The following is a 24,034-nucleotide window of genomic DNA, read 5'->3' as shown; positions in this document are numbered from 1 at the left end:
ATATTAGTAAAATAAAAACAATTTAAAAAGATATATTTAAAAAATATATATAGTTGTTTTTATTCTTAAAGTATTTTATTTCATGTACCGACCCAAACCTTAATCATGCTATAACAACTCTTCAGTCTTCATTATTATTATTTTTTTCTATAAATAGCTGTCTTTATTCTTAAAGTATATTAATTATACAATAAATATTTTTTTTTCATATTATCATTTCAGTTCAAATTGATAAAAAAAAAAAACCCCTAACTAAACCTAAACCTAAACCTAATGGACTGACACAAGCACATTAGCACACCTTAAAAAATTAAAAATTAAAAAAAAGGAGGACAAAAACAAAAGAGAAAGAGAGAAAGAAAGCACTTTCTTTTGTGTATTGTATTGGAAGGCAGCTTGTTGTGTTATTGCCCACAAAAATGGATCTGTCTTCCCCACCTTCTCTCTCCACTGTCTGATCCTCAGCTCCTCTTCCTCATCTCCACCTTCAAAACGGCATCTTCTTTAATACCCAGGATTTTTTCCGGCTTAATTGGTATGTTTTCTTATTCTCTCTGTTTCTCTTTTTATTCAAAAATTGGCATCTTTTTTATTTAAGCGTGAAAAGATTGAGACTTTTTGGGTTTTTTTGACATAGATTGTGTGTCTTGGCTCCCGGGGTTTCTTGGTTTTGGATCAAATTGTGATGGGTTGTCTTGGATCTTGTTAAAGTTTTGAGTTTTGCATCTGGGCTCTATTTTTTTTTTTATGTTCTTTGGGAGCTTGAATAATTTTTTTTATGTTTATGGGTTTTGATTATATTTTAAAAGTTCTGTCTTGGGAATTTTGTTGGGAGGATTTGTTTGTTTTCGTTGTTAGATCTTAGATTGAAAGTTGTGGACTTTGTTTGAGCTATTGTAATTTTTTAGTTAGTTATGTCTTATGTAGATCAAAACACCTTTTTCAGGTTCCATTTTGCATGTCATTATTTTTTAATGTTTTAATTTATTCATCTGGGGTGATTTGTGGCGAAAGTGCTTGACTTTGATGGCAAAAAACTTGTCCAGAAAACTTGATTTACTGCTGTTTTGTGGGAATTTACAGAGCTCTTGTGTCTTTGTGTTCTATTGTGTTGGTGTTTGAGCATTTTGATTTTGAACTTTGTGCAGGAATTTCATTATAGAGCCTGACTTGATCTGTTGGTTGTGCTATGTATGGTCACCGGTCATTGATTTTTAAGCTGTGAATTGGATAAACTTTGGAGTCCGAGTTTTTGTTGGAGTACTAGCTTTCCTTTTGTGGGTTTTGGTTTAGTTCTGTTACTGCACGTTGTGGAGAATCAATGAATGTATTTTATATGTATTTTGATGCAACTAAATCTGTCTTCTGAGATTTTTAACCTTCTCCGTTCCAGCAGGTAATGTGTAATTGCATTGAAGTTCAAGAGTAAGACAGAATAATTTGTTCTTGTCTAACAAATGGGTTCTGTGGGCGTGGCACCTTCTTCGGGATTAAGAGAAGCTAGTGCCCATAATGCTGGTGTGGATAAGTTACCTGAGGAAATGAATGACATGAAAATTAGAGATGACAAAGTATGGCAATCAGCTCCTTGTCGTTGGTTTATGCCTCTTTTTGTTGTTTTTAGTGGATTTCGGATGCAGTCACTCACTCAGGTATGCTTTTCAGGAAATGGAGGCAACAGTGGTGGATGGTAATGGTACAGAGACAGGTCATATTATAGTAACAACAATTGGTGGTAGAAATGGCCAGCCAAAGCAGGTATAATTGTTGTCTTTTTTCTTCATATCTTCTAGCAAGTCAAAATCCCCTTGCAGTTTGAGGGGTAGTCCTCAGGATGTAACCTGATTTAAACAACTGGCACCATTTCCTCCCATTATTCACCTTGTTATTATCGAAGCCTCAACAGATACGATTAGGAGAATTCCATAATGGTTTCTCCATACATTGATATTTACTGTTATCCTCCAAGTGCCATGATTTTACCATAACTTCACCGCATAACCCATCCCATTCTAAGACATTCTTCTCCATTTCTAATTAAAGACAGTGAACCAGCTATTTGGTTTGTCTATCAGGGCATGTCCCATTCACTTTGTTGTATTATGCTTCTTTTATTCCTAGTTAATATGTTTTTCTTCCATTTAAACCATGCAGACTATAAGTTACATGGCTGAGCGTGTTGTTGGGCATGGTTCATTTGGGGTTGTTTTCCAGGTATGCTGTTTTAGACATTAGTGTTTTGCTGAATGTTCATCAATAGTGTAATGTTACTTCCTTTCCAGACTTTCTCACCAAGTGTTCATGTTTCCATTTTGCCTTTGCAATTTTGGCTTTAGGCAAAATGCTTAGAGACTGGTGAAACTGTTGCTATAAAGAAAGTTCTTCAAGATAAGAGGTATAAGAACCGTGAGCTGCAAACCATGCGTCTTCTTGACCATCCGAATGTTGTCTCTTTAAAGCATTGCTTCTTTTCGACAACTGAGAAGGATGAGCTTTACCTTAATCTGGTTCTCGAGTATGTCCCGGAAACTGTTCATCGTGTGATTAAACACTATAGCAAGTTGAATCAGAAGATGCCACTAATATATGTCAAACTTTATACGTATCAGGTATGGAGCTGATCAATTGAATTGGGTTTTACAATGGTCTTCTCTTAAGTTACAGTTTAGATGACCTAGTTCTTGTGGATCCATTTTCTTTCTTTCCATCTTTTTTTTGGCATTTTATATCCATTACTTTGTTATTTCTTTCTCCCAAGGCAGCTAGAGTTTTTACCTCAATGCACGGAACAGTATCTTCTTGGAGGTATTGTTTATCAGGAACATTGGTAAGGTATTAACGTGTTGATTCTTGGCAGATATTTAGGGCATTGTCATACATCCACCGTGCAATTGGAGTTTGTCATCGTGATATTAAACCTCAAAACCTTTTGGTAAGAGTTCGTGTGCATTTTTTAGGCATATACCTGTATATGTTTAATTGTGATAAAAATATAGAAATATGTCTTCTCATAAGGGTCTCACTTCTCTGAAATTTAAATCTCTGACAAAAAAAAAAAAAAACTATAAATATTTGGCTTTGATTTGCACAAATGAAGTGGTTATCCTTTTTTATTGGAGGACACAATCTTTGTGTTGTTTACAAGGTCTCTTATTCCATGTCAGAATTTTTTTAAAAGTTATCTTCAATTTTTTTCTTGATGCAGGTGAATCCTCATACGCATCAGGTTAAATTGTGTGATTTTGGAAGTGCAAAAGTCTTGGTATGCTTTGCTCCTTGGTATTTTTGTCTCTTTGGTGTTTATGTTTGCTTTTATTTTTAGTGGGATGCTGTTTCTTCTGACAGGTAAAAGGGGAGCCAAATATATCTTATATCTGCTCTAGGTATTACAGAGCACCTGAACTTATATTTGGAGCAACTGAATACACGACAGCTATTGACATCTGGTCTGTTGGCTGTGTCCTTGCTGAGCTATTGCTTGGACAGGTAGGAAGCTTTTGTGGACAAGGTGTATTTGATTTGTTTTACATAAATGATCTCCACGACAAGCTTAATAAATGTATCGATTCTGTCAGCCTCTTTTTCCTGGTGAGAGTGGAGTCGACCAGCTTGTGGAGATTATCAAGGTAAATTTAGTATCCTGAACCTTTTAATAGCTGTCTAGGCATTATTAAGTTTAGCTTTTTACTCACATTAAAAGGCTTTGTCTACACTTTGGTAAAATGTGTGTTTCTGTTGGGACCTACTTTATCGTTGATTTATTTTAATTCATAAAATGCCATTATTTTCCAGGTTTTGGGTACTCCAACAAGGGAGGAAATTAAATGCATGAACCCGAATTATACAGAGTACAAATTCCCCCAGATTAAAGCTCATCCTTGGCACAAGGTATTAGCAATTCTAGATGAATGTTTCATGGTTTGTGTTATTGCATTCTTATGACTCTTACCACCCATGAACTCCTGTTGGTTTCACTTTTAGATTTTCCACAAGCGCATGCCTCCTGAAGCAGTTGATCTGGTTTCTAGATTACTGCAATACTCCCCTAACCTACGGTGCACTGCTGTGAGTATTTTTCTGGACTAGGTTATGGTTCCTTTGATTCTATAATTTTTGTGAATTCACCATAACCTTCTTTGAATGTCGTTGTTTCTTTCCCAAGAATTACATGTTGCTATTTGACTTTGAAGGCCTAACAGCTGCATTAAACTGTCATTTAAATATGGAGTTGGTTATTGTTTGATGTTAATCAATTACTCAATTTAGATGCTTTTACCTAATGTTTATTATAGAAACTGACCATGTTATGTGCTTATTGCAATCATGTCCTCTGGGCTTGTTTAATTCTTTGTTTGATTAAATTTTTTTTACTACTATTTACTTTGGTTGCAGCTGGATGCCTTGACACATCCCTTTTTTGACGAGCTCCGTGATCAAAACACCCGCCTGCCAAATGGGCGTTTCCTCCCACCGTTATTTAACTTCAAATCTCATGGTATGAAATTATTATAGAGGAAATCGTTTTCATGAACTGCAGTTTATTATCCATTAATCATGATGCTTACCATCTGTTGTTTCTACTGCTGCTGTTCCAACTAGAATTGAAGGGAGTTTCAGTGGAGACACTGGTCAAATTGATACCCGAGCATGCAAGAAAGCAATGCCCCTTTCTCGGTTTATGATTTTATTGTGTAAGAAACCGAGCTGAGTGATGTCCCGAACTGGAAGCTATAATTGTTCTACCTTATCTATGATGTTTGGTTCTCTATGTATCTTTGTTGTATCCTATTATTCTATTATGTAAACGCAGATTTAGAGACATGCTACTTGATGTTTGCCCTAGCCTCCATGGGTGGTCTGATTTCCCGTGTACCTTGTTCCTGTATCACAGAATATTGTAATGTTCCTAAACAGCTAAAGATCAAATGTGATTTAGTGTTCCTGAATTGGGCCTGGCAGTTCAATTGGTTCTCTCGTCTGTCGTTGTAGCTCTCCCTCATTGTTTGTTGTGGTTTGCTCTTGAACATGGTTCCTGGGAATTGAATGCAAACTGTTCATCCATAACGCGTTTAGACCCGTATAACCAAAATTGCTGAGTAAAAACTTTGAATGGATTTAGAGTAAACCTTACTATCATCCGTATAACATGCTAGATTTTCATCTATTTTGAAGATGAATGTGAGATTGAAACTTAAACCAACCTTATAAATTGATTTTAATCTAGAAGATTAATGCTCAGTGGTGTTTTAAACTTCTTGTTTTTTGAAAAATATTTAACTAATTTTTTTTAATATAATTCTGTTGTATTAATGCTAAAAATAAAAAAAATTATAAAAACATCAGTAAGTTAAAATACACTGCACCGTATCATCAACGATATGTTTTTTTTTGTATGTTTTATTTTAAAAATATAAAAAATTGTTTTAAAATCATTTGGAGATAGATTTTATTGTTCTGAAATAAAAACTGAAAATAAAGAGGATATTTTTTTTATGTTTTCTGTTTTAAGAATATAAAAAATTATTTTAAAACATATTTATTTTATTTTGTTTCAGGTTTTTTAATTAAATATGCTTTTATTTTTTTATACATCAGACAATTTGTTTTTGTTCTGTACATATAATAAAAACCAAAAATGAAATAAGGTAAAAAAATCAACCAGATTTTACCTTACATATAAATATTCATTTTCCACTAGAGAACTGATTGATGATGACCCTTTTGGCTTCTTTAGCTCCTCCTCATCTCCTCTGTTGTTCATCTTTAATCATTCCTTATTGTAACTGTCATCCATTAATCACACTCTCTATACCTCCAAATCCTTCATGTTGGAGCAATCCATTCAAAGTTGATAAAAAGTCAGTTTCATCATCATCATCATCCATTTCTTTCAAAAAGTTCACACCTTTGACCTCAACCTGTTACCTTTTGAATCATAAGATAAACATACCATAGGTACCTACAAGTTGTAATCTTTTAATTTTAATCTTTTATCTATCTGGGTTTTCTTTGTTTTTTCATAATTCAATGAATTCAAGCACCAGATTAAGCTCCAAATTCTGACCTTTTTTTATTTATTTATTTATTTTGTGGGTCTGTGTAGCTGGTTCTAAGGATCAAGAATTCTTGATTGCAGAAGTTGAGATTTGATGGCTTTTTTATTAGATGCATGGTTCCTTGTTACTGAAGTGAGGTTCATTTGAGACTTTTCAGATATAGGAGGTAATGGATCGATCCTTCTTTGATTACTAGTTTGATCAATGGATTTTTGAGGATGTGAAGTTTTAACAAAGATTTGTTTTTTCTTTTTGATTTATGAGTGCAGGAATGCCTTGCTTCTGCTAAGGGAAGACAGAGAATTGTAAGCTCTAATCCATTTCTGTGTTTGGATTCTGACAAAATGAATGGAAGTAAAAAGGGGACTGTAAAAATTTGAATTTATGATCTTTCCTTTTCTGGGAATGGATAGGCTTAAACTATAAACTTAAATTCCAAAATAAGGTCTTTATCGAATTGAACAGACTAAGATGTGCAAAGGAGATGCATCAAATGTAGTTTATGAATTAAGATCTGATAGCTCTTTAATCCAGGGCATCGAGATTTAGAACAGTTTTTAAATTTTTGCAACTTTGGAAGTTGTCATTGTTCAAGTTTCTCGGTAATATTTTGCTGGTCTTCTGATTTTGAAAATTGTTGATCATGGCTAATAAAAGCGTATCCAGATCAAACTTTTGCCATATGGAGAGAACGAAGAGAACTGATGGGTTATTTGTTATTTATCACAGTTTTTGCTGATCATTAGGCGCAACTTGCTCAGTTGTTGACAAATCAAGATCTGTATTTGAACTACATGCGATGGCTGAAAGTAGGAATGCTAATGCAAAATCCTCAAATGGGAAGCCTTCAGGAGCTGTCAGTCCATATGCGATAGATTTGGATAACTTCACTAAGCGCTTGAACTTGTTATATTCACATTGGAAGGAACACCATAATGACCTATGGGGTGCTTCTGATGTTCTTGCCATAGCAACGCCTCCAGCTTCAGAGGATCTCCGGTATCTGAAGTCATCAGCACTGAATATTTGGTTGGTTGGATATGAGTTCCCAGAGACAATTATGGTCTTCCTGAAGAAGCAGATCCATTTCTTGTGTAGCCAGAAAAAGGCTTCTTTGCTTGAGGTTGTTAAGAAGTCTGCCAAAGAGGCTGTGGGTCTTGAAGTTGTGATACATGTGAAGACCAAAAGTGACGATGGAAGTGGTTTGATGGATATCATTTTTCATGCAGTCCATGCTCAGTCAAACTCCAATGGTCATGATACTCCTGTCATTGGACATATAGCTAGAGAAAGTCCTGAAGGGAAGCTTTTGGAAACATGGGATGAGAAACTAAAGAATGCTAATTGTGAGCTAAGTGATGTAACAAATGGGTTCTCTGACTTATTTGCTGTCAAAGACAGTATTGAGCTTACAAATGTAAGGAAAGCAGCTTTCTTGACTGCTTCAGTGATGAAGCAGTTTGTGGTGCCAAAGCTTGAAAAAGTCATTGATGAGGAGAAGAAGATCTCCCATTCTTCATTGATGGATGACACAGAGAAGGCAATATTGGAACCTGCAAGAATTAAGGTAAAGCTGAAGGCAGAGAATGTTGATATATGCTATCCTCCAATTTTTCAGAGTGGATTAGAGTTTGATCTGAAACCGAGTGCTGCAAGCAATGATGAGAACCTCTACTATGACTCTACTAGTGTGATCATATGTGCAATTGGTTCTAGATACAACAGCTACTGCTCAAACATTGCAAGAACTTTTCTGATTGATGCCAATCCGTTGCAGAGCAAGGCATATGAGGTCCTCCTTAAGGCCCATGAAGCAGCAATCAGTGAATTGAAGTCTGGGAACAAGATTAGTGCTGTGTATCAAGCAGCACTCTCTGTGGTTGAGAAGGATGCTCCTGAATTAATTGCAAACTTGACCAAAACTGCAGGAACTGGAATTGGCCTTGAGTTTCGTGAGTCAGGGCTAAGTCTTAATTCCAAGAATGATCGAACTCTGAGACAAGGAATGGTTTTCAATGTGTCTCTTGGCTTTCAGAACTTGCAGGCAGAGACCAAAAACCCAAAGACCCAGAAGTATTCTGTCTTGCTGGCAGATACAGTGATTGTTGGTGAGAAGATTCCAGATGTGGTGACTTCAAAGAGTACTAAAGCTGTTAAAGATGTGGCATACTCATTCAATGAGGACGATCAGGAAGAAGATCAGCCAAAAGTCAAGCCTGAACTTAGAGGGAGTAAGACCATCTTGTCTAAGGCAACACTTAGGTCAGACAACCATGAAATGTCAAAGGAGGAGCTACGAAGGCAGCACCAGGCAGAGCTTGCCCGCCAGAAGAATGAAGAGACTGCTAGGAGGCTTGCTGGTGGGGGTTCAAGTGCAACAGATAATCGAGGTGGTGCAAAGACAATTGGTGATTTGGTTGCGTATAAGAATGTCAATGATCTGCCCCCTCCTCGGGAGTTTATGATTCAGGTTGACCAAAAGAATGAAGCCATAATATTACCAATTCATGGAAGTATGGTTCCTTTCCATGTCGCCACTGTGAAGAGCGTGTCTAGTCAGCAGGATGGTAACTGAACTTGCTACATACGAATAATATTTAATGTGCCTGGCACCCCTTTCAGCCCTCATGATGCAAATTCCCTTAAGTTTCAAGGGTCTATATATTTAAAGGAGGTTTCATTTCGTTCAAAGGACTCTAGACATATAAGTGAAGTGGTACAGCAGATTAAAACCCTACGTCGGCAGGTTACTTCTAGAGAATCTGAGAGAGCTGAGAGGGCGACCTTAGTTAGTCAGGAAAAGCTTCAGCTATCTTCTACCAAATTCAAGCCAATAAAATTGTTAGATCTATGGGTTCGTCCTCCTTTTGGTGGTCGTGGAAGAAAATTGACTGGCTCACTTGAAGCCCACGCAAATGGCTTTCGCTATTCAACTTCACGGCCTGATGAACGTGTTGATGTAATGTTTGGTAACATCAAGCATGCATTCTTTCAGCCAGCAGAGAAGGAAATGATTACTCTCGTGCACTTTCATTTGCATAATCACATAATGGTGGGGAACAAAAAGACCAAGGATGTGCAATTTTATATTGAGGTGATTGATGTGGTCCAGACAATTGGAGGGGGGAAAAGATCAGCCTATGACCCTGACGAGATTGAGGAGGAACAACGTGAGAGGGATCGGAAGAATAAAATTAACATGGACTTCCAGAACTTTGTGAACCGGGTGAATGATGTATGGGGCCAACCTCAATTTAAAGCACTTGACCTTGAGTTTGATCAGCCTTTAAGAGAGCTTGGGTTCCATGGGGTTCCCCATAAAGTTTCAGCCTTCATAGTTCCGACATCGAGTTGCTTGGTTGAGCTGATAGAGACTCCTTGTGTGGTTATAACTCTGAGTGAGATTGAAATAGTTAACCTGGAGAGAGTTGGCCTTGGACAGAAGAATTTTGATATGACTGTTGTCTTCAAGGACTTCAAACGGGATGTCCTACGGATAGACTCTATCCCCTCTACGTCACTAGATGGCATAAAGGAGTGGCTAAACACGACTGACCTCAAGTATTATGAGAGTAGATTAAATCTGAACTGGCGGCCTATACTGAAAACTATCACTGATGATCCGGAAAAATTCATAGAGGATGGTGGGTGGGAATTTTTAAACATGGAAGTTAGTGATTCAGATTCTGAAAACTCAGTGGACTCGGACCAAGGGTATGTGCCTTCAGATGTGCAATCTGATTCAGGTTCCGATGATGAAGATGATGACAGTGAGTCTTTGGTGGAGTCCGAGGATGATGAGGAAGAGGACTCTGAGGAAGATTCAGAGGAGGAAGAAGGAAAGACATGGGAAGAGTTGGAGAGAGAAGCTAGTTATGCTGACAGGGAGAAGGGGAATGATTCAGATAGCGAAGAGGAGAGAAAAAGAAGGAAGATCAAGGCACTTGGTAAGTCTCGAGAGCCAGCTCGACCACCCACTCGACCACCAGCTCGACTGCCAGCTCGACCACCGGCTCGACCCCCGGCTCGACCGCCGGCTCGACCCCCAGCTCGACCGCTAGTTCGACCACCTGATAGAAGAAATGTGAGTGGCAGTCTTCCCAAGAGGCCCAAACTAAGGTGACCAAAGGTGTCTATACCCCTATGCTTTATTAAACTAGCACCTGCAGCATCTACAGATAATAGTTGCACTAGCCAGAATAATCTCTTGCAGGGAAGCAGATGTTTTGGAATTTTCTCCTTTTTGTTTTTTTGGTGGTGTTTTTTTATATGCATGTTGGACAAACTGGTTGAAATTATACTCTTTACTTGTAAAGTAGCTTTGAAACTCAGGGTCATAACCAATTGTTTACTTGTAAAATAGTGGAATTAGAAATCAGAGAGAAATGTTTTCATATCTTTTTTCTGCCTTTTGTTTTTAACTTGAATGTCCCTCTAGAATCGTTTCCATTTCATCAATTAGAATGTGTAAAGCTGTTTTTGGATCTTCAAATTCCACATCCACTCTTTGGTTTCCTCCAATGTCACTGATGTCAATGGAGGGAATATTAACCACATATGGCCAAAATGGCGAGTGCTATTCAATTGATGGTGATGGGCATGTTGTGTGTAAACCTGCTCAATTTCATATCAGCATGTTATTGGTTGCCATTGTGTGGAGCTTTCTTCTGTTTTGAAAGTAGTTCGTTTATCTTATTTAGCTACAGTTTTATTGCATATCTCGATCCATGTATCATCCACCATGAAATTGTCTATTTCGCTATGCTAAACAGGAAATAGCAAGGTGCATGTTTTCGGAGGTGGGTATGGCTTTATTTGTTCAAGGCTTTTTTTCCTCAGTTTTCTCTTTGTTTATATGGGATGATTAAAGTGTTACTTTCTTTTATGGTTTACCATTTCCATGATTATGAATCGCTGTATCTCTTAGCTTGGATAGTTAAATTATTTTTGCATTAAATTTTTATTGTATGATTTCCAAATCAATTCCTTACATCTTCTCTCTGCTGTTTAAACCATGGTGATGAGATGTATGCAGCAAAGAAAAGGGATGGTTGGGGTTTTTGGAAATTATAACTTCTTAACCCAGGCACTCCTTGCCAAAAAAAGGTTGGAATACATGAAGACTCCTGACACACACTTTCGAACCCAGATACCATCCAAGGTCTGCCACACAAGTCTAGGATATCGGTCAAGTTATCCATGGTGCGGAATTTTTGAAGCTAAACAACTACCGGATTATGGTCTGGTGGGGAGGATTGTAGTGGACTGACAGCATTTGAAAGGACCATTGGCTGCCAGATCAAGTTACAAGCAGATTCTCTTTCGAGTTTCCATGCTTGATATGAAGATGCAAGTTCTTAAATGTTGGAATGAGAAGTGATAGATACTATATCCCAAGGCACAGCAGCTAAGGCCACCAAGACTATTCTTCTCAGTTATGTCCTTCACCCTGATTCACTATTTTAGTTAAGGACAGCAAGTTTTTCAGTGAGGAGTGCCTACCATCTATCCATCCTGCTCAAATGTTAGAGAATTTTGAAACAAAGGGGAGCTAATGTGCCTCCAACCTGTGGCTGATGTGTTCCTCAGCTATTGAATTACGGACTGAATCCTTTAGCTCCGAATCCAGAAGAGACCAGTGATGTTCAATTTCGAGGATTTCTCAACTTGAAAATTCCGAACCAAAGCATACAAAATTCCGAACCAAAGCATACAAAGGGTTCTTGCATGATTAGAGCTGTATTTAGCTCAAGACACTCTGCCTGAATCTGTGAATTGATTATCCTCCAATGGTGCAGCTGTTATCCGTGAGTACACTGCAGAGATTAGACAAATAGTGGAGGATTGCAATATACATGGCCACTTGCTGGGAATCTTGAGTCTCACTTTCTGCTTGCAGCCCCTGCACCACGAGTCAAGTTAGCTAATTAGCTCATGACTTCACGTTGATAGAGTTTGGTTATAAGAGGATCCTGCTGATATTGCAGCCCTTCCTGTTTCTGATGTCAGTAACCTCAAGTTTAATGTGATCTCAGCATGGGTTTTCTATATATTTTTAAAGAATAACCATTTTGGCTATTGAAAATGAAAAGGTGGTGGCTTCTGTTGGGTAACCATTTCCATTTCTCTGTTTTGTTCCTACGCCAATGGTGACCATTATCCCTTTGTCCAGGAGTACCATTTAACAGGTTGCATTTCGTTCATATTCCAAGAATATAAGTGACAAGTGACAGTTACATAAAGGATAAAAACATCTATGGTTGAAGAAATGAATATAAAGACAATCTATAACAGTTTTGACATGTCTTTTATCTCTCGTGCAATCACATAAAGATTCATTACTATCATTTATTGTCGAGATTCGAAGTATCCCTTGGACTTAAGCTGAAACCATGAATGGTTACAAAATTATACAAAACTCTCTCTCTAGTAATGACTTGCACCAAATGTAAGAATAGCCATAATTGATAATGCACTTCCTCCTTTAACAATAACAAGTAGAGGTGATTGCTTGTGTTCACGTACATACAAGTAAAGTTATTAAACTTAATTAGATTCTAGCCATGAATCATGAGTGAAGTGAGTTAATGCAACATCATTTCAAGATTGTAAAAAATAATAACTAAAATAATAATGTTTTGAAAAAAAAAAAGTCAAATCAAAATTTAAATAGAATAAGCAGGTTATGAGTTGAAACAATATGTTACCCGATCACAAGTTAATTCTCACCGGATTTTATTTAAAAACTGACCTGAATTTGGAGTCAAGTCAATGAGCTTGCTTAGTCAACCTGAATTTGATGGAAGCAAAGTTATAAAGTTCTCCCACTTAGTTTCATTTATAACTCGGCCCAAGCTTGAAGGTCGGATTTAATAACACTAGATGGAAGTGAGGGTTGTGACTGGAAAATGTTTCTATTCCATGAGGCATAATGATTGGATATCAACAAATATGTATTGAACAACATTTCCATATCGTGCGTTATGGTATTACAAGAACAAGAACACAAGGACAACACAGACGAAGATAATAATAACAAAGATTTTAATGACACAGCGCAATTGTGGTGACGCAACAGCTAAGGTTGTTAGGGAGGGGACTCATTCCCAGCAAAACTCCTACTTAATGACCAAAAGGCAATGGATTAAAATAAAAACAAAATCTTAGAAACTACCACTATCAATAGTTCTAACCCAGGTTAGAGGCCTGCATTCTAAGGCAGCTGCTGCAGCTTCCTGCTAGAAACATAAACAAGAAAAGGAACGTTGACGTTTCCTATCAAACCTATCGGAACTTGGGGCGCTTGGGCATTCTAGGAGCGGGTCTGGAAGGGGCTCGAGACTTCCCAAAAGCCTTTGCTTTCCTTCTGTTCCTCTCCTGCTCACTGTCTGAATCATCACCCTTTTCCCTGTCTGCATTGCTTGCTTCCCTCTCCAGCTCCTCCCATGTCTTACCCTTTTCTTCCTCAGAGTCTTCCTCAGAATCATCCTCTTCATCGTCCTCAGACTCCACAAGTGATTCACTATCAGAGTCTTCCTCCTCCGTCTCAGAGTCAGGTTCTGCATCTGATGGTATGTAACCCTGGTCTGAATCCTCTGAGTTGTCAGAATCTGAATCGCTAGCTTCCAAATTCAAAAATTCCCACCCCCCGTCATCAATGAAGCTCTGTGGGTCATCAGTGATTGTCTTCAGTATCTGTCGCCAGTTAAGATTCAGCCTGCTCTCATAATACTTGATGTCTGTTGTGTCAAGCCATTCTTTGATGCCATCAAGTGCCGTTGATGGAATAGAGTCAATCCTGAGGACATCACGCTTGAAGTCCTTGAAGACAATGGTCATGTCAAAGTTTTTCTGTCCAAGCCCAACTCTCTCCAAATTGACAATCTCAATCTCACTAAGGGTGACAACAAGGAAAGGAGTCTCAACTAACTCAACCAGGCAGCTTGAAGTGGGGACGATGAAAGATGTAACCTTGTGGGGCACTCCATGGAAGCCAAGCTCTCTCAAAGGCTGATCAAACTCAAGGTCAAGTCCACTAAATTGGGGCTGGGCCCAAAGGTCATTCACCCGATTTACAAAGCTCTGAAAATCCATATTGATCTTATTCTTCCTCTCTCTTTCCCGCTGCTCTTCTTCAATCTCATCTGGGTCATAGGCAGACCTTTTTCCACCTCCCAAAGTCTGGACCACATCCATCACCTCAACATAAAACTGCACATCCTTGGTCTTCTTGTTTCCCACCATAATGTGGTTGTGAAGATGGAAGTGCAGGAGAGTAATCATCTCCTTCTCTGCAGGCTGGAAAAATGCATGTTTGATGTTTGCAAACATAATATCCACACGCTCCTCGGCTCTGCTTGTAGAATATCGGAACCCATTAACATGGGCTTCAAGAGAACCAGGCAACTTTCTTCCACGGCCACCAAAAACAGGACGAATCCAAAGGTCAGTCAACCTTATTGGCTTGAATCTATTCCCTGCAAGCTGTAGTTTCTCCTGCATAACCAAGGTTGCCCTCTCAGCCCTCTCTGACTCCCTGGCCATAACATGCCGTCTAAGTGTCTTGATCAGCTGTACCACTTCACTTATATGCCTAGGATCCTTTGAACGAAAAGAAACCTCCTTCAGATAAATAGCTCCTTGGTGCTTCAATGAGTTGGAGTCATGTGGATTAAAAGCCGTCCCAGGAACATTAAAAATGATTCGAATGTAACAGGTCCGGTTGGTATCCTGCTGGCTGGAAACTGTCCTGATTGTGGAAACATGGAAAGGCACCATACTCCCATAAATAGGCAAAAGCACAGCCTCATTCTTCTGGTCTATCTGAATCATTAGATCTCTAGCAGGAGGAATATCATTGACATTCTTGTATGCCACCAAATCAGCTGAAGTCTTTGAAGCAGCACGACTGTCTCCATTAGCACTTCCTCCACCAGCAAGTCGCCGGGCAGTTTCTTCATTCTTCTGCCGGGCAAGTTCTGCTTGGTGCTGCCTCCGAAGCTCCTCCTTTGAGATCTCCCCGTTATCTGACCTCAATGTTGTCTTAGACATCAAGTTTTCCCCGCCATTCACCTCAGCTCTAGCTTTAGGTTTTTGTTCTTCTTCCTCACCTTCATTAAATGAGTAAGCCACATCCTTAACAGCTTTTGAGCTCTTGGAAGTCACCACATCTGGATTTTGATCACCTGCAATGTCCAGATCATTGGATAATAATGAAATAAACTTTTTTAAATAATTATAATTCCTGTTTGATGTAAATATGATAGCTCATAAGATAACATTAGGAAAAAGAAATTTAAATGAATAAAAGAGAAAACATGCATTCCTCGTTGCCATAGAAATTGATAAGTAATTGAGAAATACAAAAGGGTGAAAATTAAGAAAAAGTTGCAGAGGATAATGAGATTACCGACAATAACAGTATCTGCAAGCAACAGTGAGAAATTCCGAATCTTGGGATTATCAGTCTGATTTTGCAAGTTCTGAAAACCAAGGGACACATTGAGAACCATTTTAGCTTTCACTGCTCGATCATTCTTGGCATTAAGATTCAGTCCTGACTCGCGAAACTCAAGACCCATGCCTGTCCCAGCTGATTTGCTCAGATTTGGAACCAATTCAGGAGCCTCCTTCTCAACCACTGACAGGGCAGCTTGATAAGCAGCACTGAGTTTGTTCCCGGGCTTCAGTGCTCCGATAGCAGCTTCTTGTGCCTTGAGAAGAACAGCATAAGCCTTGCTCTGCAAAGGAGTGGCATCTATCATTAAAGTCCTGGCAACATTGGAGCAGTAACTGTTGTATCGAGATCCCACCGCAATTATAATTACACTGGCAGAATCATAATACAGGGGCTCATCATTGCTTGCAGCACTAGGCCTGAGATCAAACTCCCCTCCACTCTGAAATATGGGAGGGTAGCATATATCAACATTATCTGCCTTCAACTTTGCCTTAGCTCTAGTGGGGTCTAAAATGGCCTTCTCTGCTTCATCCATCAAAGCAGAATGGGTGATATTTTTCTCCTCATCAATAACATTCTCAAGCTTCGGCACCACAATATTGTTCATTACACTAAAAGTCAAAAAAGCGGCTTTCTTCACATTAATGAGCTCATCAGCATCCTTAACAGCAAACAAATCAGACAACCCATTAGTTACATCAGCAAGCTCAAAACCTGCACCCTTCAATTTCTCAGACCAGGTTTCCAAAAGATTTCCTTCAGGAGCCTCTCTCACAATGTGTCCAACAACAGGTGCAACTTGTCCATCAGCACCTGATTGAGAACGAATAGCACGGAATATTGCTTCCATCAGACCAGTCCCATTGTCCGTCTTCGCCTTCACATGCATCACAACATCAACACCCACAACTTCCCTAGCAGGTTTTTTGACAACTTCAAGCAAAGAAGCCTTCTTCTGGCTACACAAGAAATGAATCTGCTTCTTCATAAAAACCATTACCGTCTCTGGAAACTCATACCCAAGCAACCAAATATTCAAAGCTGATGATTTCAGATACCGCAAGTCCTCAGAAGGCGGAGGTGTTGCTATAGCAACAACATCAGAAGACCCCCATAAATCAGCCTTGTTCTCATTCCAATTCGAATAAAATGCCTTGAGCCGTGTTTTAAACTTCTCCACATCAATAGCATATACATTTCTTGCTGCATTTGAAGGCTGCCCACTTCCATTCCTCTGATCAGCCATCTTTAACTGCAACAACTCTACAACCAAATATAACAAATAATCAACACAAATAGCAAAAAGTCAAACATCAATCACAAACATATTCAACCAACTTTAAATTAGATTACAAAACCAATCCCAAATTAGGGTTTCACAAACTTATAAAAAAAACCACTAAATTAGAAGCCAAAAATCCAATTTTTCATCCTCAATAATCAACACCCAACAATCAACACATCCAAGAATCCCCGATTTCAACTTCGATTCTCTTCAAAACCCTAAATTCCTTCACCACCTACCATTTTCACACCATAACCACAAAATAACACTAACCCACTTCCATTTCCACTCAAACAAACTAAAATCCAAATCCAAAACCACAACTTCCCCAACTTCAAAACCATATCAAATCCAATAAAAATCGAATTCAAACCCTAAAAAGATAATAAAAAAACTCACATTCGTTAAATCCCTCGCAGCAGCAGTACTTGAACCAAGCAATCTTCAATCAATAAAGAGAAAAAATCCGAGGCCAATTCGGCTTATAATTCATGTAACAAAAACCCTGTGAGAGAGAGATTAGGGTTAGGTTTTGAAACGAAACACAAAAACATAAAATGTGAAGATTAAATAACAGAGAAATCGATTAAATAAACCAAGAAGAAAACCTAAAAATTAGCTTAAAATGGAGATTATGAAGAGAAAAGGAGGAGAAGAAGAAATTACAGAAATTGATCGAAGAAATGGAGAAATTTGAGAAATTTTTGGAGAGCGCGAAGAGAGTATGAATTTTTATAGAGCCGTCGAGCTTTCAAGGGGAAAATATATTGGGGGGGTTTTGGGTTTGTTATTAAGGCTTGAGGGTTCAGAAAATTACATTTTATGCCATTTATATGGGGCACCGGAGTTACTTGAGTGCCCTTGATCTGAAGGTGGACGTGGAGGGGGTGATTGGGGTAGTTTGGGGAGTGTGGTTTTTGAAAGCTGAATTAGAGGGAGGGGAGTGACGGTGTCGTTTTAGGGAAAGAAAAATAGCGGGAAATTGAAGGAGGGCGGGTCGGTGATTGTTAATTGGGGCGGGAAGAGGTTGATTAGTTAATTTGAGTGATTGATTTTAATTGGGTTGTTAATATAGTTACGAGTAATTTTAGAAATTTGTTTACAATTACACTATTAAGTATGATTAGTTGGCATACTTCGAGATTGTATAAGCTTTAGATCAAGTAAAGCAAGCTAATTAATTAGAGAAAAATCTTTAACCTTGCATTGATATAAAAAAAATATAAAAAATAATGTTTTTAGGTATTTTTTTAATACATTTATGTAAAAAATAAAAAAATAATTATAAAAAATATTATTTTAATATATTTTTAATTAAAAATATAATTTTAAAATACGCAACACCACGTCGTGATTCCCTTAAAAAACAAATAAAAACATGTTTGATGTGGTGAGAGCCATTTTTTGAACCTGGGCAACATTTTGTTTTATTGTGGAGTGATCTCATGTTCGATTGAATAACGAATAAAAATATATTTGATTAGAGATGGGAGATGAAAATAAAAATATAAAATAAATATTTTTGAAATAATTTTAAAATAAGTTTTTATTCTTTCAAAATATGTTATTTTATCTGTTTTTTGTTTTTAATCACCAAGCAACAATTATAGATTTGTATCTATAAATATATTATGTACGTGATAGGCTCATCATTCATAAAAGTTTATGAAATATGTGTGATATTTTATTTGAAACTTGGTTATTTATGACCATTTAGTAGAGATTAACAAGAGTTATAATTGCTGGAAAATAATTAATAGAGATAATCACAACCTAATCCAAGATAGTTGTAACAAATCAAAACTCAGAACATCAGAAGCCAAGTTCTAACCGAGTTAAGATGTCGCCTTCAAGGTTGTCTCTGTCGCATATAATTAAAGCCTCTTCTTAATTCCTTCTCCTTGTAGAATACTTCCTCTCTAGTTGTTGTTGTAATCTGCCTATGGTTGCTGACTTGATGCTGTTCCAAATCCTCCTCCCACTCGAAGGACTCCTTCCACTAACCTTGTTGCTGGATTTTTTATCTATGCCGCCTTTTTCTACTCATAACAAAGTACTTTTCTCTTCATCAATGGCAAATCATCACTTTCCCTTGCCTCGTCCTCATCCTCCTTGCTTTATTGTAGGCATTTTTCGGCCTCCTACCTTGGTCCTCACCAGACTGACCCAACTTTTCGTGACCATACAAAGCATAATTGAAACTATGGAAACAATTTAAAGTATTGTGCAAAGAAAACAAATCCATGCCATTTATTTGATATCATCCAAAGAATAACATTGTTCCAAGGAAGACATAAATGGAACCAGCGAGGCTTCTAATCATTAAATTAAGAACAAATTGCCTCCCAATTTGTGCATGGGGGAAGGTTAAAATGGACTCAAGTGCCATTAATGGAAGGATTTAGCCTCCATGTATGAAAGTTGATCATCCAATAATACTTTTACCATCGAGACGAAGAAAGTTGAAGAAAAAGAAAACTCTCACTATCTTAGGGACCAGAAAGAAGAAGGAAATCTTTGATATCACACCACCTTGTAATAAAACTGTCCCAGTTCCTGCTAAACCTGTAGGGATTAGGGAATTATTAGCCTTTATCTGCAGAACAAATTAATCATGGCAACTTTCATGAGATTCCAATGGTACTGCTCTTGGCTTGATCGAGTTAATAAAGAATGCCTTCCCCGAACAGGTGCTAGCTTGTTATCAGAGCTGACAGGGGGTTGATGTTCGCAGAAGCCGATGAAGAAGATGGATTGGTAGCTACTGATGATCATGAAATGGATGATCGATCGGTATGTTAATGCTATGCTTAAATGACTGGTGTAATGGCAGCCCTCCAATGAATTAAAATGGGAATGTCTCTAACTGATGAGGAACGAAGGCCAGCTAGTTTTCAAGAAATTTGAAGACAAAAAATTCCTGAGTTGAGATTTTCAAATATTACTAGAAGTAGTGGTGATGTCAAATAATTGGAAAGGATTGAATAAGGTGAATGTGATGGGAAAACTGTTTGCATGAATTAAATTAAATTAAATTAAATGACAGCGCTCCTCTGCTTTAGAGATGAATCGATGATTAACCAATCAGATTTAATTAATAAATTCTTCAAGAATATTTTTTAAATAAATATTTTTTATTATAGCCTGAAACCATGGAGTACAAAGGTTTAGTTTAACCCATATGTACATAATATTTATTCAAGTCTAGTTAAAAATTATTTTATATGGTTAAAAACTTAAATAAATTAGTTTAATTATGAATGCAATAATTTATGTAAAATTATTTTGAAAAAAACATTTTTATATAATAAACAGTCATCTTCATTCATTTATAAATAAATTTAAACAATATATTAAAAAAAATATTATTAGTTGAATAACACACGAGCCCAACACTTGTTAAGAAACTAGCTTCTCTTAATGCAATTAATATTTGAAATTTATTCACATTTAATTGGTATATTTGAGGCTAAATTAAAAATTTAGTGGACTCACTTTTAAAATTAAAATTTTATTAGAAATTATTCTTTAGCAAAAACATTTTAACATGATTAAAATAAAATAATAATTTGTGGGTGAATGGAAAATTAATATAAAAAAACACTTAGTTAATTTTTTTTTTATGCAATCCAAAACTCTTTACCCTACATTAAAAAAAATACAAGATTTTCTTATAATATATAAAATGAAAAGTTAAAAAGGCTTGTAGGGCACTAAAGTTTTTAGTGCAGACATAACCTAAATAAAACGAGTTTTGAGTTTGAGTTATATACGTTTCGTAAGTCTCAGGCTTGGATTTGAGTTTTTTTGTAAATTATTTTTTTAATTTATAAAAATTTATTTTTTTCCGATTTGTTTTAAACTTGAGTTTGAGAATTTGTTGTAAAATAATTCTTTGAACCATATAAAATTATTTTTTTTCAACAAATTTCATTTAGCCAACCCGAAGAATCTTAACAATAATCATCCATCTGAACTTTTTTTATTTTCTAAGTTAAAACATCTAGTTTTTTTAACGTAAATGCTGTCAAGTTTTTTACCTATTTATAGTAGGTAATTAAAGCAAAATAACAGAAATTAATTATGATAATTATCAAAATTAATTTTTCATCAATTTTATTTCTAAAAATTAGTATAAAAAAGAGTAGAAAGGGAGATGTTTTGCACACTAATTAATACCTCTTCTACCTTCATTCCAGCATTTTCTACGTTATTTTTCTTCAGTCACTCTAGAGCTTAGGTTTAGATTTTGTAAGAGCTTTTAAATTTGTTTTTTTTTTTAATTTATGGACCTAGATAAGAAGTGCAATTAATCAATATGATGTTGTTGAAAATCCTAAAGTACAAATTACATTCAATCATTTATACTAAATGACAAGTAATAAAACTTTAAAAACAAAGTATTGATTTCTGACAACAAACAATTGAAATCATATTTTAAACGCTTTAACAAATGTTGCTAAATAATTTAGGCAGTTTATATTTATGCAACTAATTAAGGTGGTGATATTGGAAATTCTAAGAGAAAGATTGCATTTAATTATTTATACCAAATAACAAATAGTAAAGCTTTAAAAAGAAAGAATTAATTATTGACAATGATTGGAATTATATTTAAAATACTTCAGCTAGTAAGTTCTGTTACTAAACAATCTAGTTTAAATTCATGAAATTTTATTGTAGCATCGTTGTTAAGTTTTAAGGAGTTATTTTGACCCCATATTTATAGTATTTACATGCTTTACCGTGTAGTTAAACTAAAAAAAACAAAAATTAATCTAACTTAATATTTTTAAGATCACTAATAACACCTTTTGATAATAATAATAATAATAATATACCCTTTTAAAAAAATAATATACCCTTAAAATCGTCAACATACAATTACCAATTTGAGACATGATCAAGCAGTGAGCTTCGCATACAAGCAAAACGCTTTCGATAGCAAGACTACACAAAGTTAGTGCTAAAATGCAGTCATTAATGAGGCAACAGATTGAAACTAGACCTGTTTATGAAGATTTCGAACCAACAACATCATGCAGGATACGAGAGCCTGGAGTCAACTCTCTTATATCATTGATTTATAATAGAGATTTAGCATACATTTTCCATCCATGTACTGAATAGATTCATCTGGTAAAAATCAAAATACATCGACAGTTTAGAGAAGGATATTGCAAATTTTGATGTAAATTAAAGGCTGGATATGACCCAAGATTATCTTGAATTCTGGATTGAATTGAACTTAGCCTTTAAACTATCAATTTAAATAATAGGTTGAACCGTGGTAGGAAACCGAGCTTTAAGTATACATGTACAAGTCCCTTCTCAAAAAATAAATGTGGAGATGGAGAACAGCCTGTGTTTAGCTTAGAAATGTTCTTAATTTCCTTCTTTTCGTGCTGATTTCCCGACAGGATTTAAAAAGGAACATCTGGACATTAAATGTATGTATTCACCGCGAATCCTAATAAGAATCACCGGACAACGCTCCCTTGATCATGATCATGTATGGAGCCGTTTCCTCAAGGAGATTGTTCTAGCACCAAATTGTAAGCTTCATGAAATGAGAGCAAAGTTTGTTAACAATATCCTTCGTGTCGTCATACCCTATGATGTTGCAACAAAAACAAGGGACAAGCCCTTAACAGCAAAGCAAATCAGGGAGATTTTCACGAGGCGCGTCAAGGATCTTGAAAATAATGTTCTTGGCTGGAATGAGCTGAAGGCTGCCTTCTCTGAGTTGGGTGCTAGTTATCCTGACTTCAGAGCTGACAGGGCACTGGTGTTTGCGGATCCCAATGGAGATGGATTGATTGCTAGTGATTATGAGATGGATGAACTAGTGTGTTATGCTTGGCTGGTATTTTGGCAGCCTGATCATAAATCTGATGAAGAAACGGGAATGTTTTTGAGTGATGAGCAATTAACGGTGGTTTTCAAGGAATTTGAAGATAAAAATGTCCTTAGCAAGAAAAACTTGAAGAAAGCCTTCAATCATCTTGGTCTTTTCTTTCCTGAATATGCAGACAAGGTTCTTGACCAGTCTGACAAAGATGGGTATTTTGAGTTAAAGCAGCTTGATGATCTTGTTAAGTTCGCTGTCCAATATGGGTATACTGTTAAGTAAAAACAAATTATGAAAATGGATTTTTTTTTTCTTTTCTTTTATGATAGGGTGTATTGATGATGATGTTGTATCATGTTATTAAATATGAAGAAATTTTGCTATCATATAGAGCTGAGAAAGCAAAATTTAATGGTCACGGACTCAATTGATGAATTTTGACCTTAAGTTTGTGCTACAATTTCACCAAAAAAAAAAGGAAAAAAAGAAAAGAAAAGAAAAATTAAAATTGGCTAGAGTCATCCAACTTGATGAAACTTTTTATATAATCAAATATTTAAATTAGAATTGTTCAAATTAGCTCAAGTCAATTGAAATTTAAAATAATATTGTTATTAATTTTTTTAAAAATTAATTTAAATTTTAATTAGATCGAACGGGTCATAAATTAACATATTAAATAGAATTGATCTTTTACTAAATTAATTTTTTTTTAATTTTAAAAAACTCAATTAAATAAGATCATAATCAATCCATCAAATTAAGTTTAATACCATACAGCTAAGTTAAAACATAAAGTGTTGAAGAGATTGAAAACTGTTTTGATTAAAGGTGGGGAGTAAAGGAGAGGAAGATGAAGCACTGCCCAGTTGCCATATTCAAATTGCTTCTTCTTTGTTAGTATTTCTTTACATAATTATATATATTCAAATTCCCTGTTTGCTGGGACTCTGATTCATGACTCAGCTGCCACCAATAATTTAAGGCAATCCATCACTGGTAGCCATTGACCAGTAAAATCTTGAAACAAAATTATTGGCTATAACATTCTTTAGAGAATTTCTTACAATTTTATAATAAGCTAAATTAATCCATGTATTTAGTTTTTTTTATTTTTTAATTCTTGTTCATTTTTAAGATGATTCAGTGTGAGTTCGGTAATGTGATGTAATATGTTTTTTAAAAGTGTTTTTTATTTAAAAATACATGAAAATAACTTTTTTAATTTTTTTATTTTTAATATCAACATATTAAAATAATTAAAAAAATATTTTTTTAATATTTTTTAAAACAAATAAACTTTGAGAAAATAATCAAGTTGAAAATTCACTCCCAAAGAGCCGGGTCAACTCCTCTGTTTCTTTTACTCTTATGCCAATCCC

At 36.1% G+C, this 24,034-nt stretch overlaps 3 protein-coding genes across 7 annotated transcripts; 2 read left to right on the top strand and 1 right to left on the bottom strand.

Annotated features, from left to right (window-relative positions):
• Positions 1-303: 303 nt before the first annotated feature.
• LOC18098492 (shaggy-related protein kinase alpha) lies at positions 304-4,946 on the top strand. Of its 5 annotated transcripts, none has more exons than XM_006382228.3 (14): positions 334-535; positions 1,149-1,260; positions 1,397-1,571; positions 1,666-1,758; positions 2,155-2,214; positions 2,337-2,609; positions 2,858-2,932; positions 3,206-3,262; positions 3,346-3,486; positions 3,576-3,626; positions 3,793-3,888; positions 3,982-4,065; positions 4,393-4,495; positions 4,600-4,946. In XM_006382228.3, exons 3-14 carry the CDS (start codon positions 1,458-1,460, stop codon positions 4,680-4,682), a joined length of 1,230 nt encoding a protein of 409 aa, XP_006382290.1. In that variant the 5' UTR covers positions 334-535; positions 1,149-1,260; positions 1,397-1,457; the 3' UTR covers positions 4,683-4,946. The 5 variants fall into 5 exon arrangements, with proteins under 5 accessions (XP_006382291.1, XP_006382292.1, XP_006382290.1 ...); XM_024601914.2 differs by having other exon boundaries at positions 1,394-1,571; XM_024601913.2 differs by having other exon boundaries at positions 1,149-1,277; positions 1,394-1,571.
• Positions 4,947-5,703: 757 nt separating this feature from the next.
• LOC18098491 (FACT complex subunit SPT16-like) lies at positions 5,704-12,178 on the top strand. Its single transcript, XM_024600586.2, is given in 5 exon segments — positions 5,704-5,955; positions 6,104-6,222; positions 6,326-6,361; positions 6,786-10,175; positions 11,092-12,178. Coding segments are annotated over 2 exon segments (3,366 nt in total). The 5' UTR covers positions 5,704-5,955; positions 6,104-6,222; positions 6,326-6,361; positions 6,786-6,855; the 3' UTR covers positions 11,138-12,178.
• Positions 12,179-12,991: 813 nt separating this feature from the next.
• Positions 12,992-17,580, bottom strand: LOC18098490 (FACT complex subunit SPT16). Its single transcript, XM_006382225.3, has 4 exons — positions 17,468-17,580; positions 17,201-17,306; positions 15,466-16,779; positions 12,992-15,241 (listed from the first exon to the last, which is right to left on the bottom strand). The coding sequence occupies exons 3-4, from the start codon at positions 16,760-16,762 to the stop codon at positions 13,341-13,343; spliced, it is 3,198 nt and encodes a 1,065-aa protein (XP_006382287.2). The 5' UTR covers positions 16,763-16,779; positions 17,201-17,306; positions 17,468-17,580; the 3' UTR covers positions 12,992-13,340.
• Between the last annotated feature and the right edge of the window lie 6,454 nt (positions 17,581-24,034).

This window comes from Populus trichocarpa, chromosome 5, assembly GCF_000002775.5.
Source record: "Populus trichocarpa isolate Nisqually-1 chromosome 5, P.trichocarpa_v4.1, whole genome shotgun sequence".
Classification (NCBI taxonomy): domain Eukaryota; kingdom Viridiplantae; phylum Streptophyta; class Magnoliopsida; order Malpighiales; family Salicaceae; genus Populus; species Populus trichocarpa.
This window is presented reverse-complemented; position numbering and strand designations above follow the sequence as displayed.

Excerpts from the sequence above, each read along its gene's own strand:
- LOC18098492 (XM_006382229.3), top strand. The coding sequence starts at position 1,458 with ATGGGTTCTGTGGGCGTGGCACCTTCTTCGGGATTAAGAGAAGCTAGT. Across the intron at positions 1,572-1,665 it reads TGAAAATTAGAGATGACAAA|GAAATGGAGGCAACAGTGGT; the intron begins GTATGGCAATCA and ends TATGCTTTTCAG. Across the intron at positions 4,496-4,599 it reads ATTTAACTTCAAATCTCATG|AATTGAAGGGAGTTTCAGTG; the intron begins GTATGAAATTAT and ends TGTTCCAACTAG.
- LOC18098490 (XM_006382225.3), bottom strand. The coding sequence starts at position 16,762 with ATGGCTGATCAGAGGAATGGAAGTGGGCAGCCTTCAAATGCAGCAAGA. Across the intron at positions 15,242-15,465 it reads TGCAGATACTGTTATTGTCG|GTGATCAAAATCCAGATGTG; the intron begins GTAATCTCATTA and ends TGGACATTGCAG.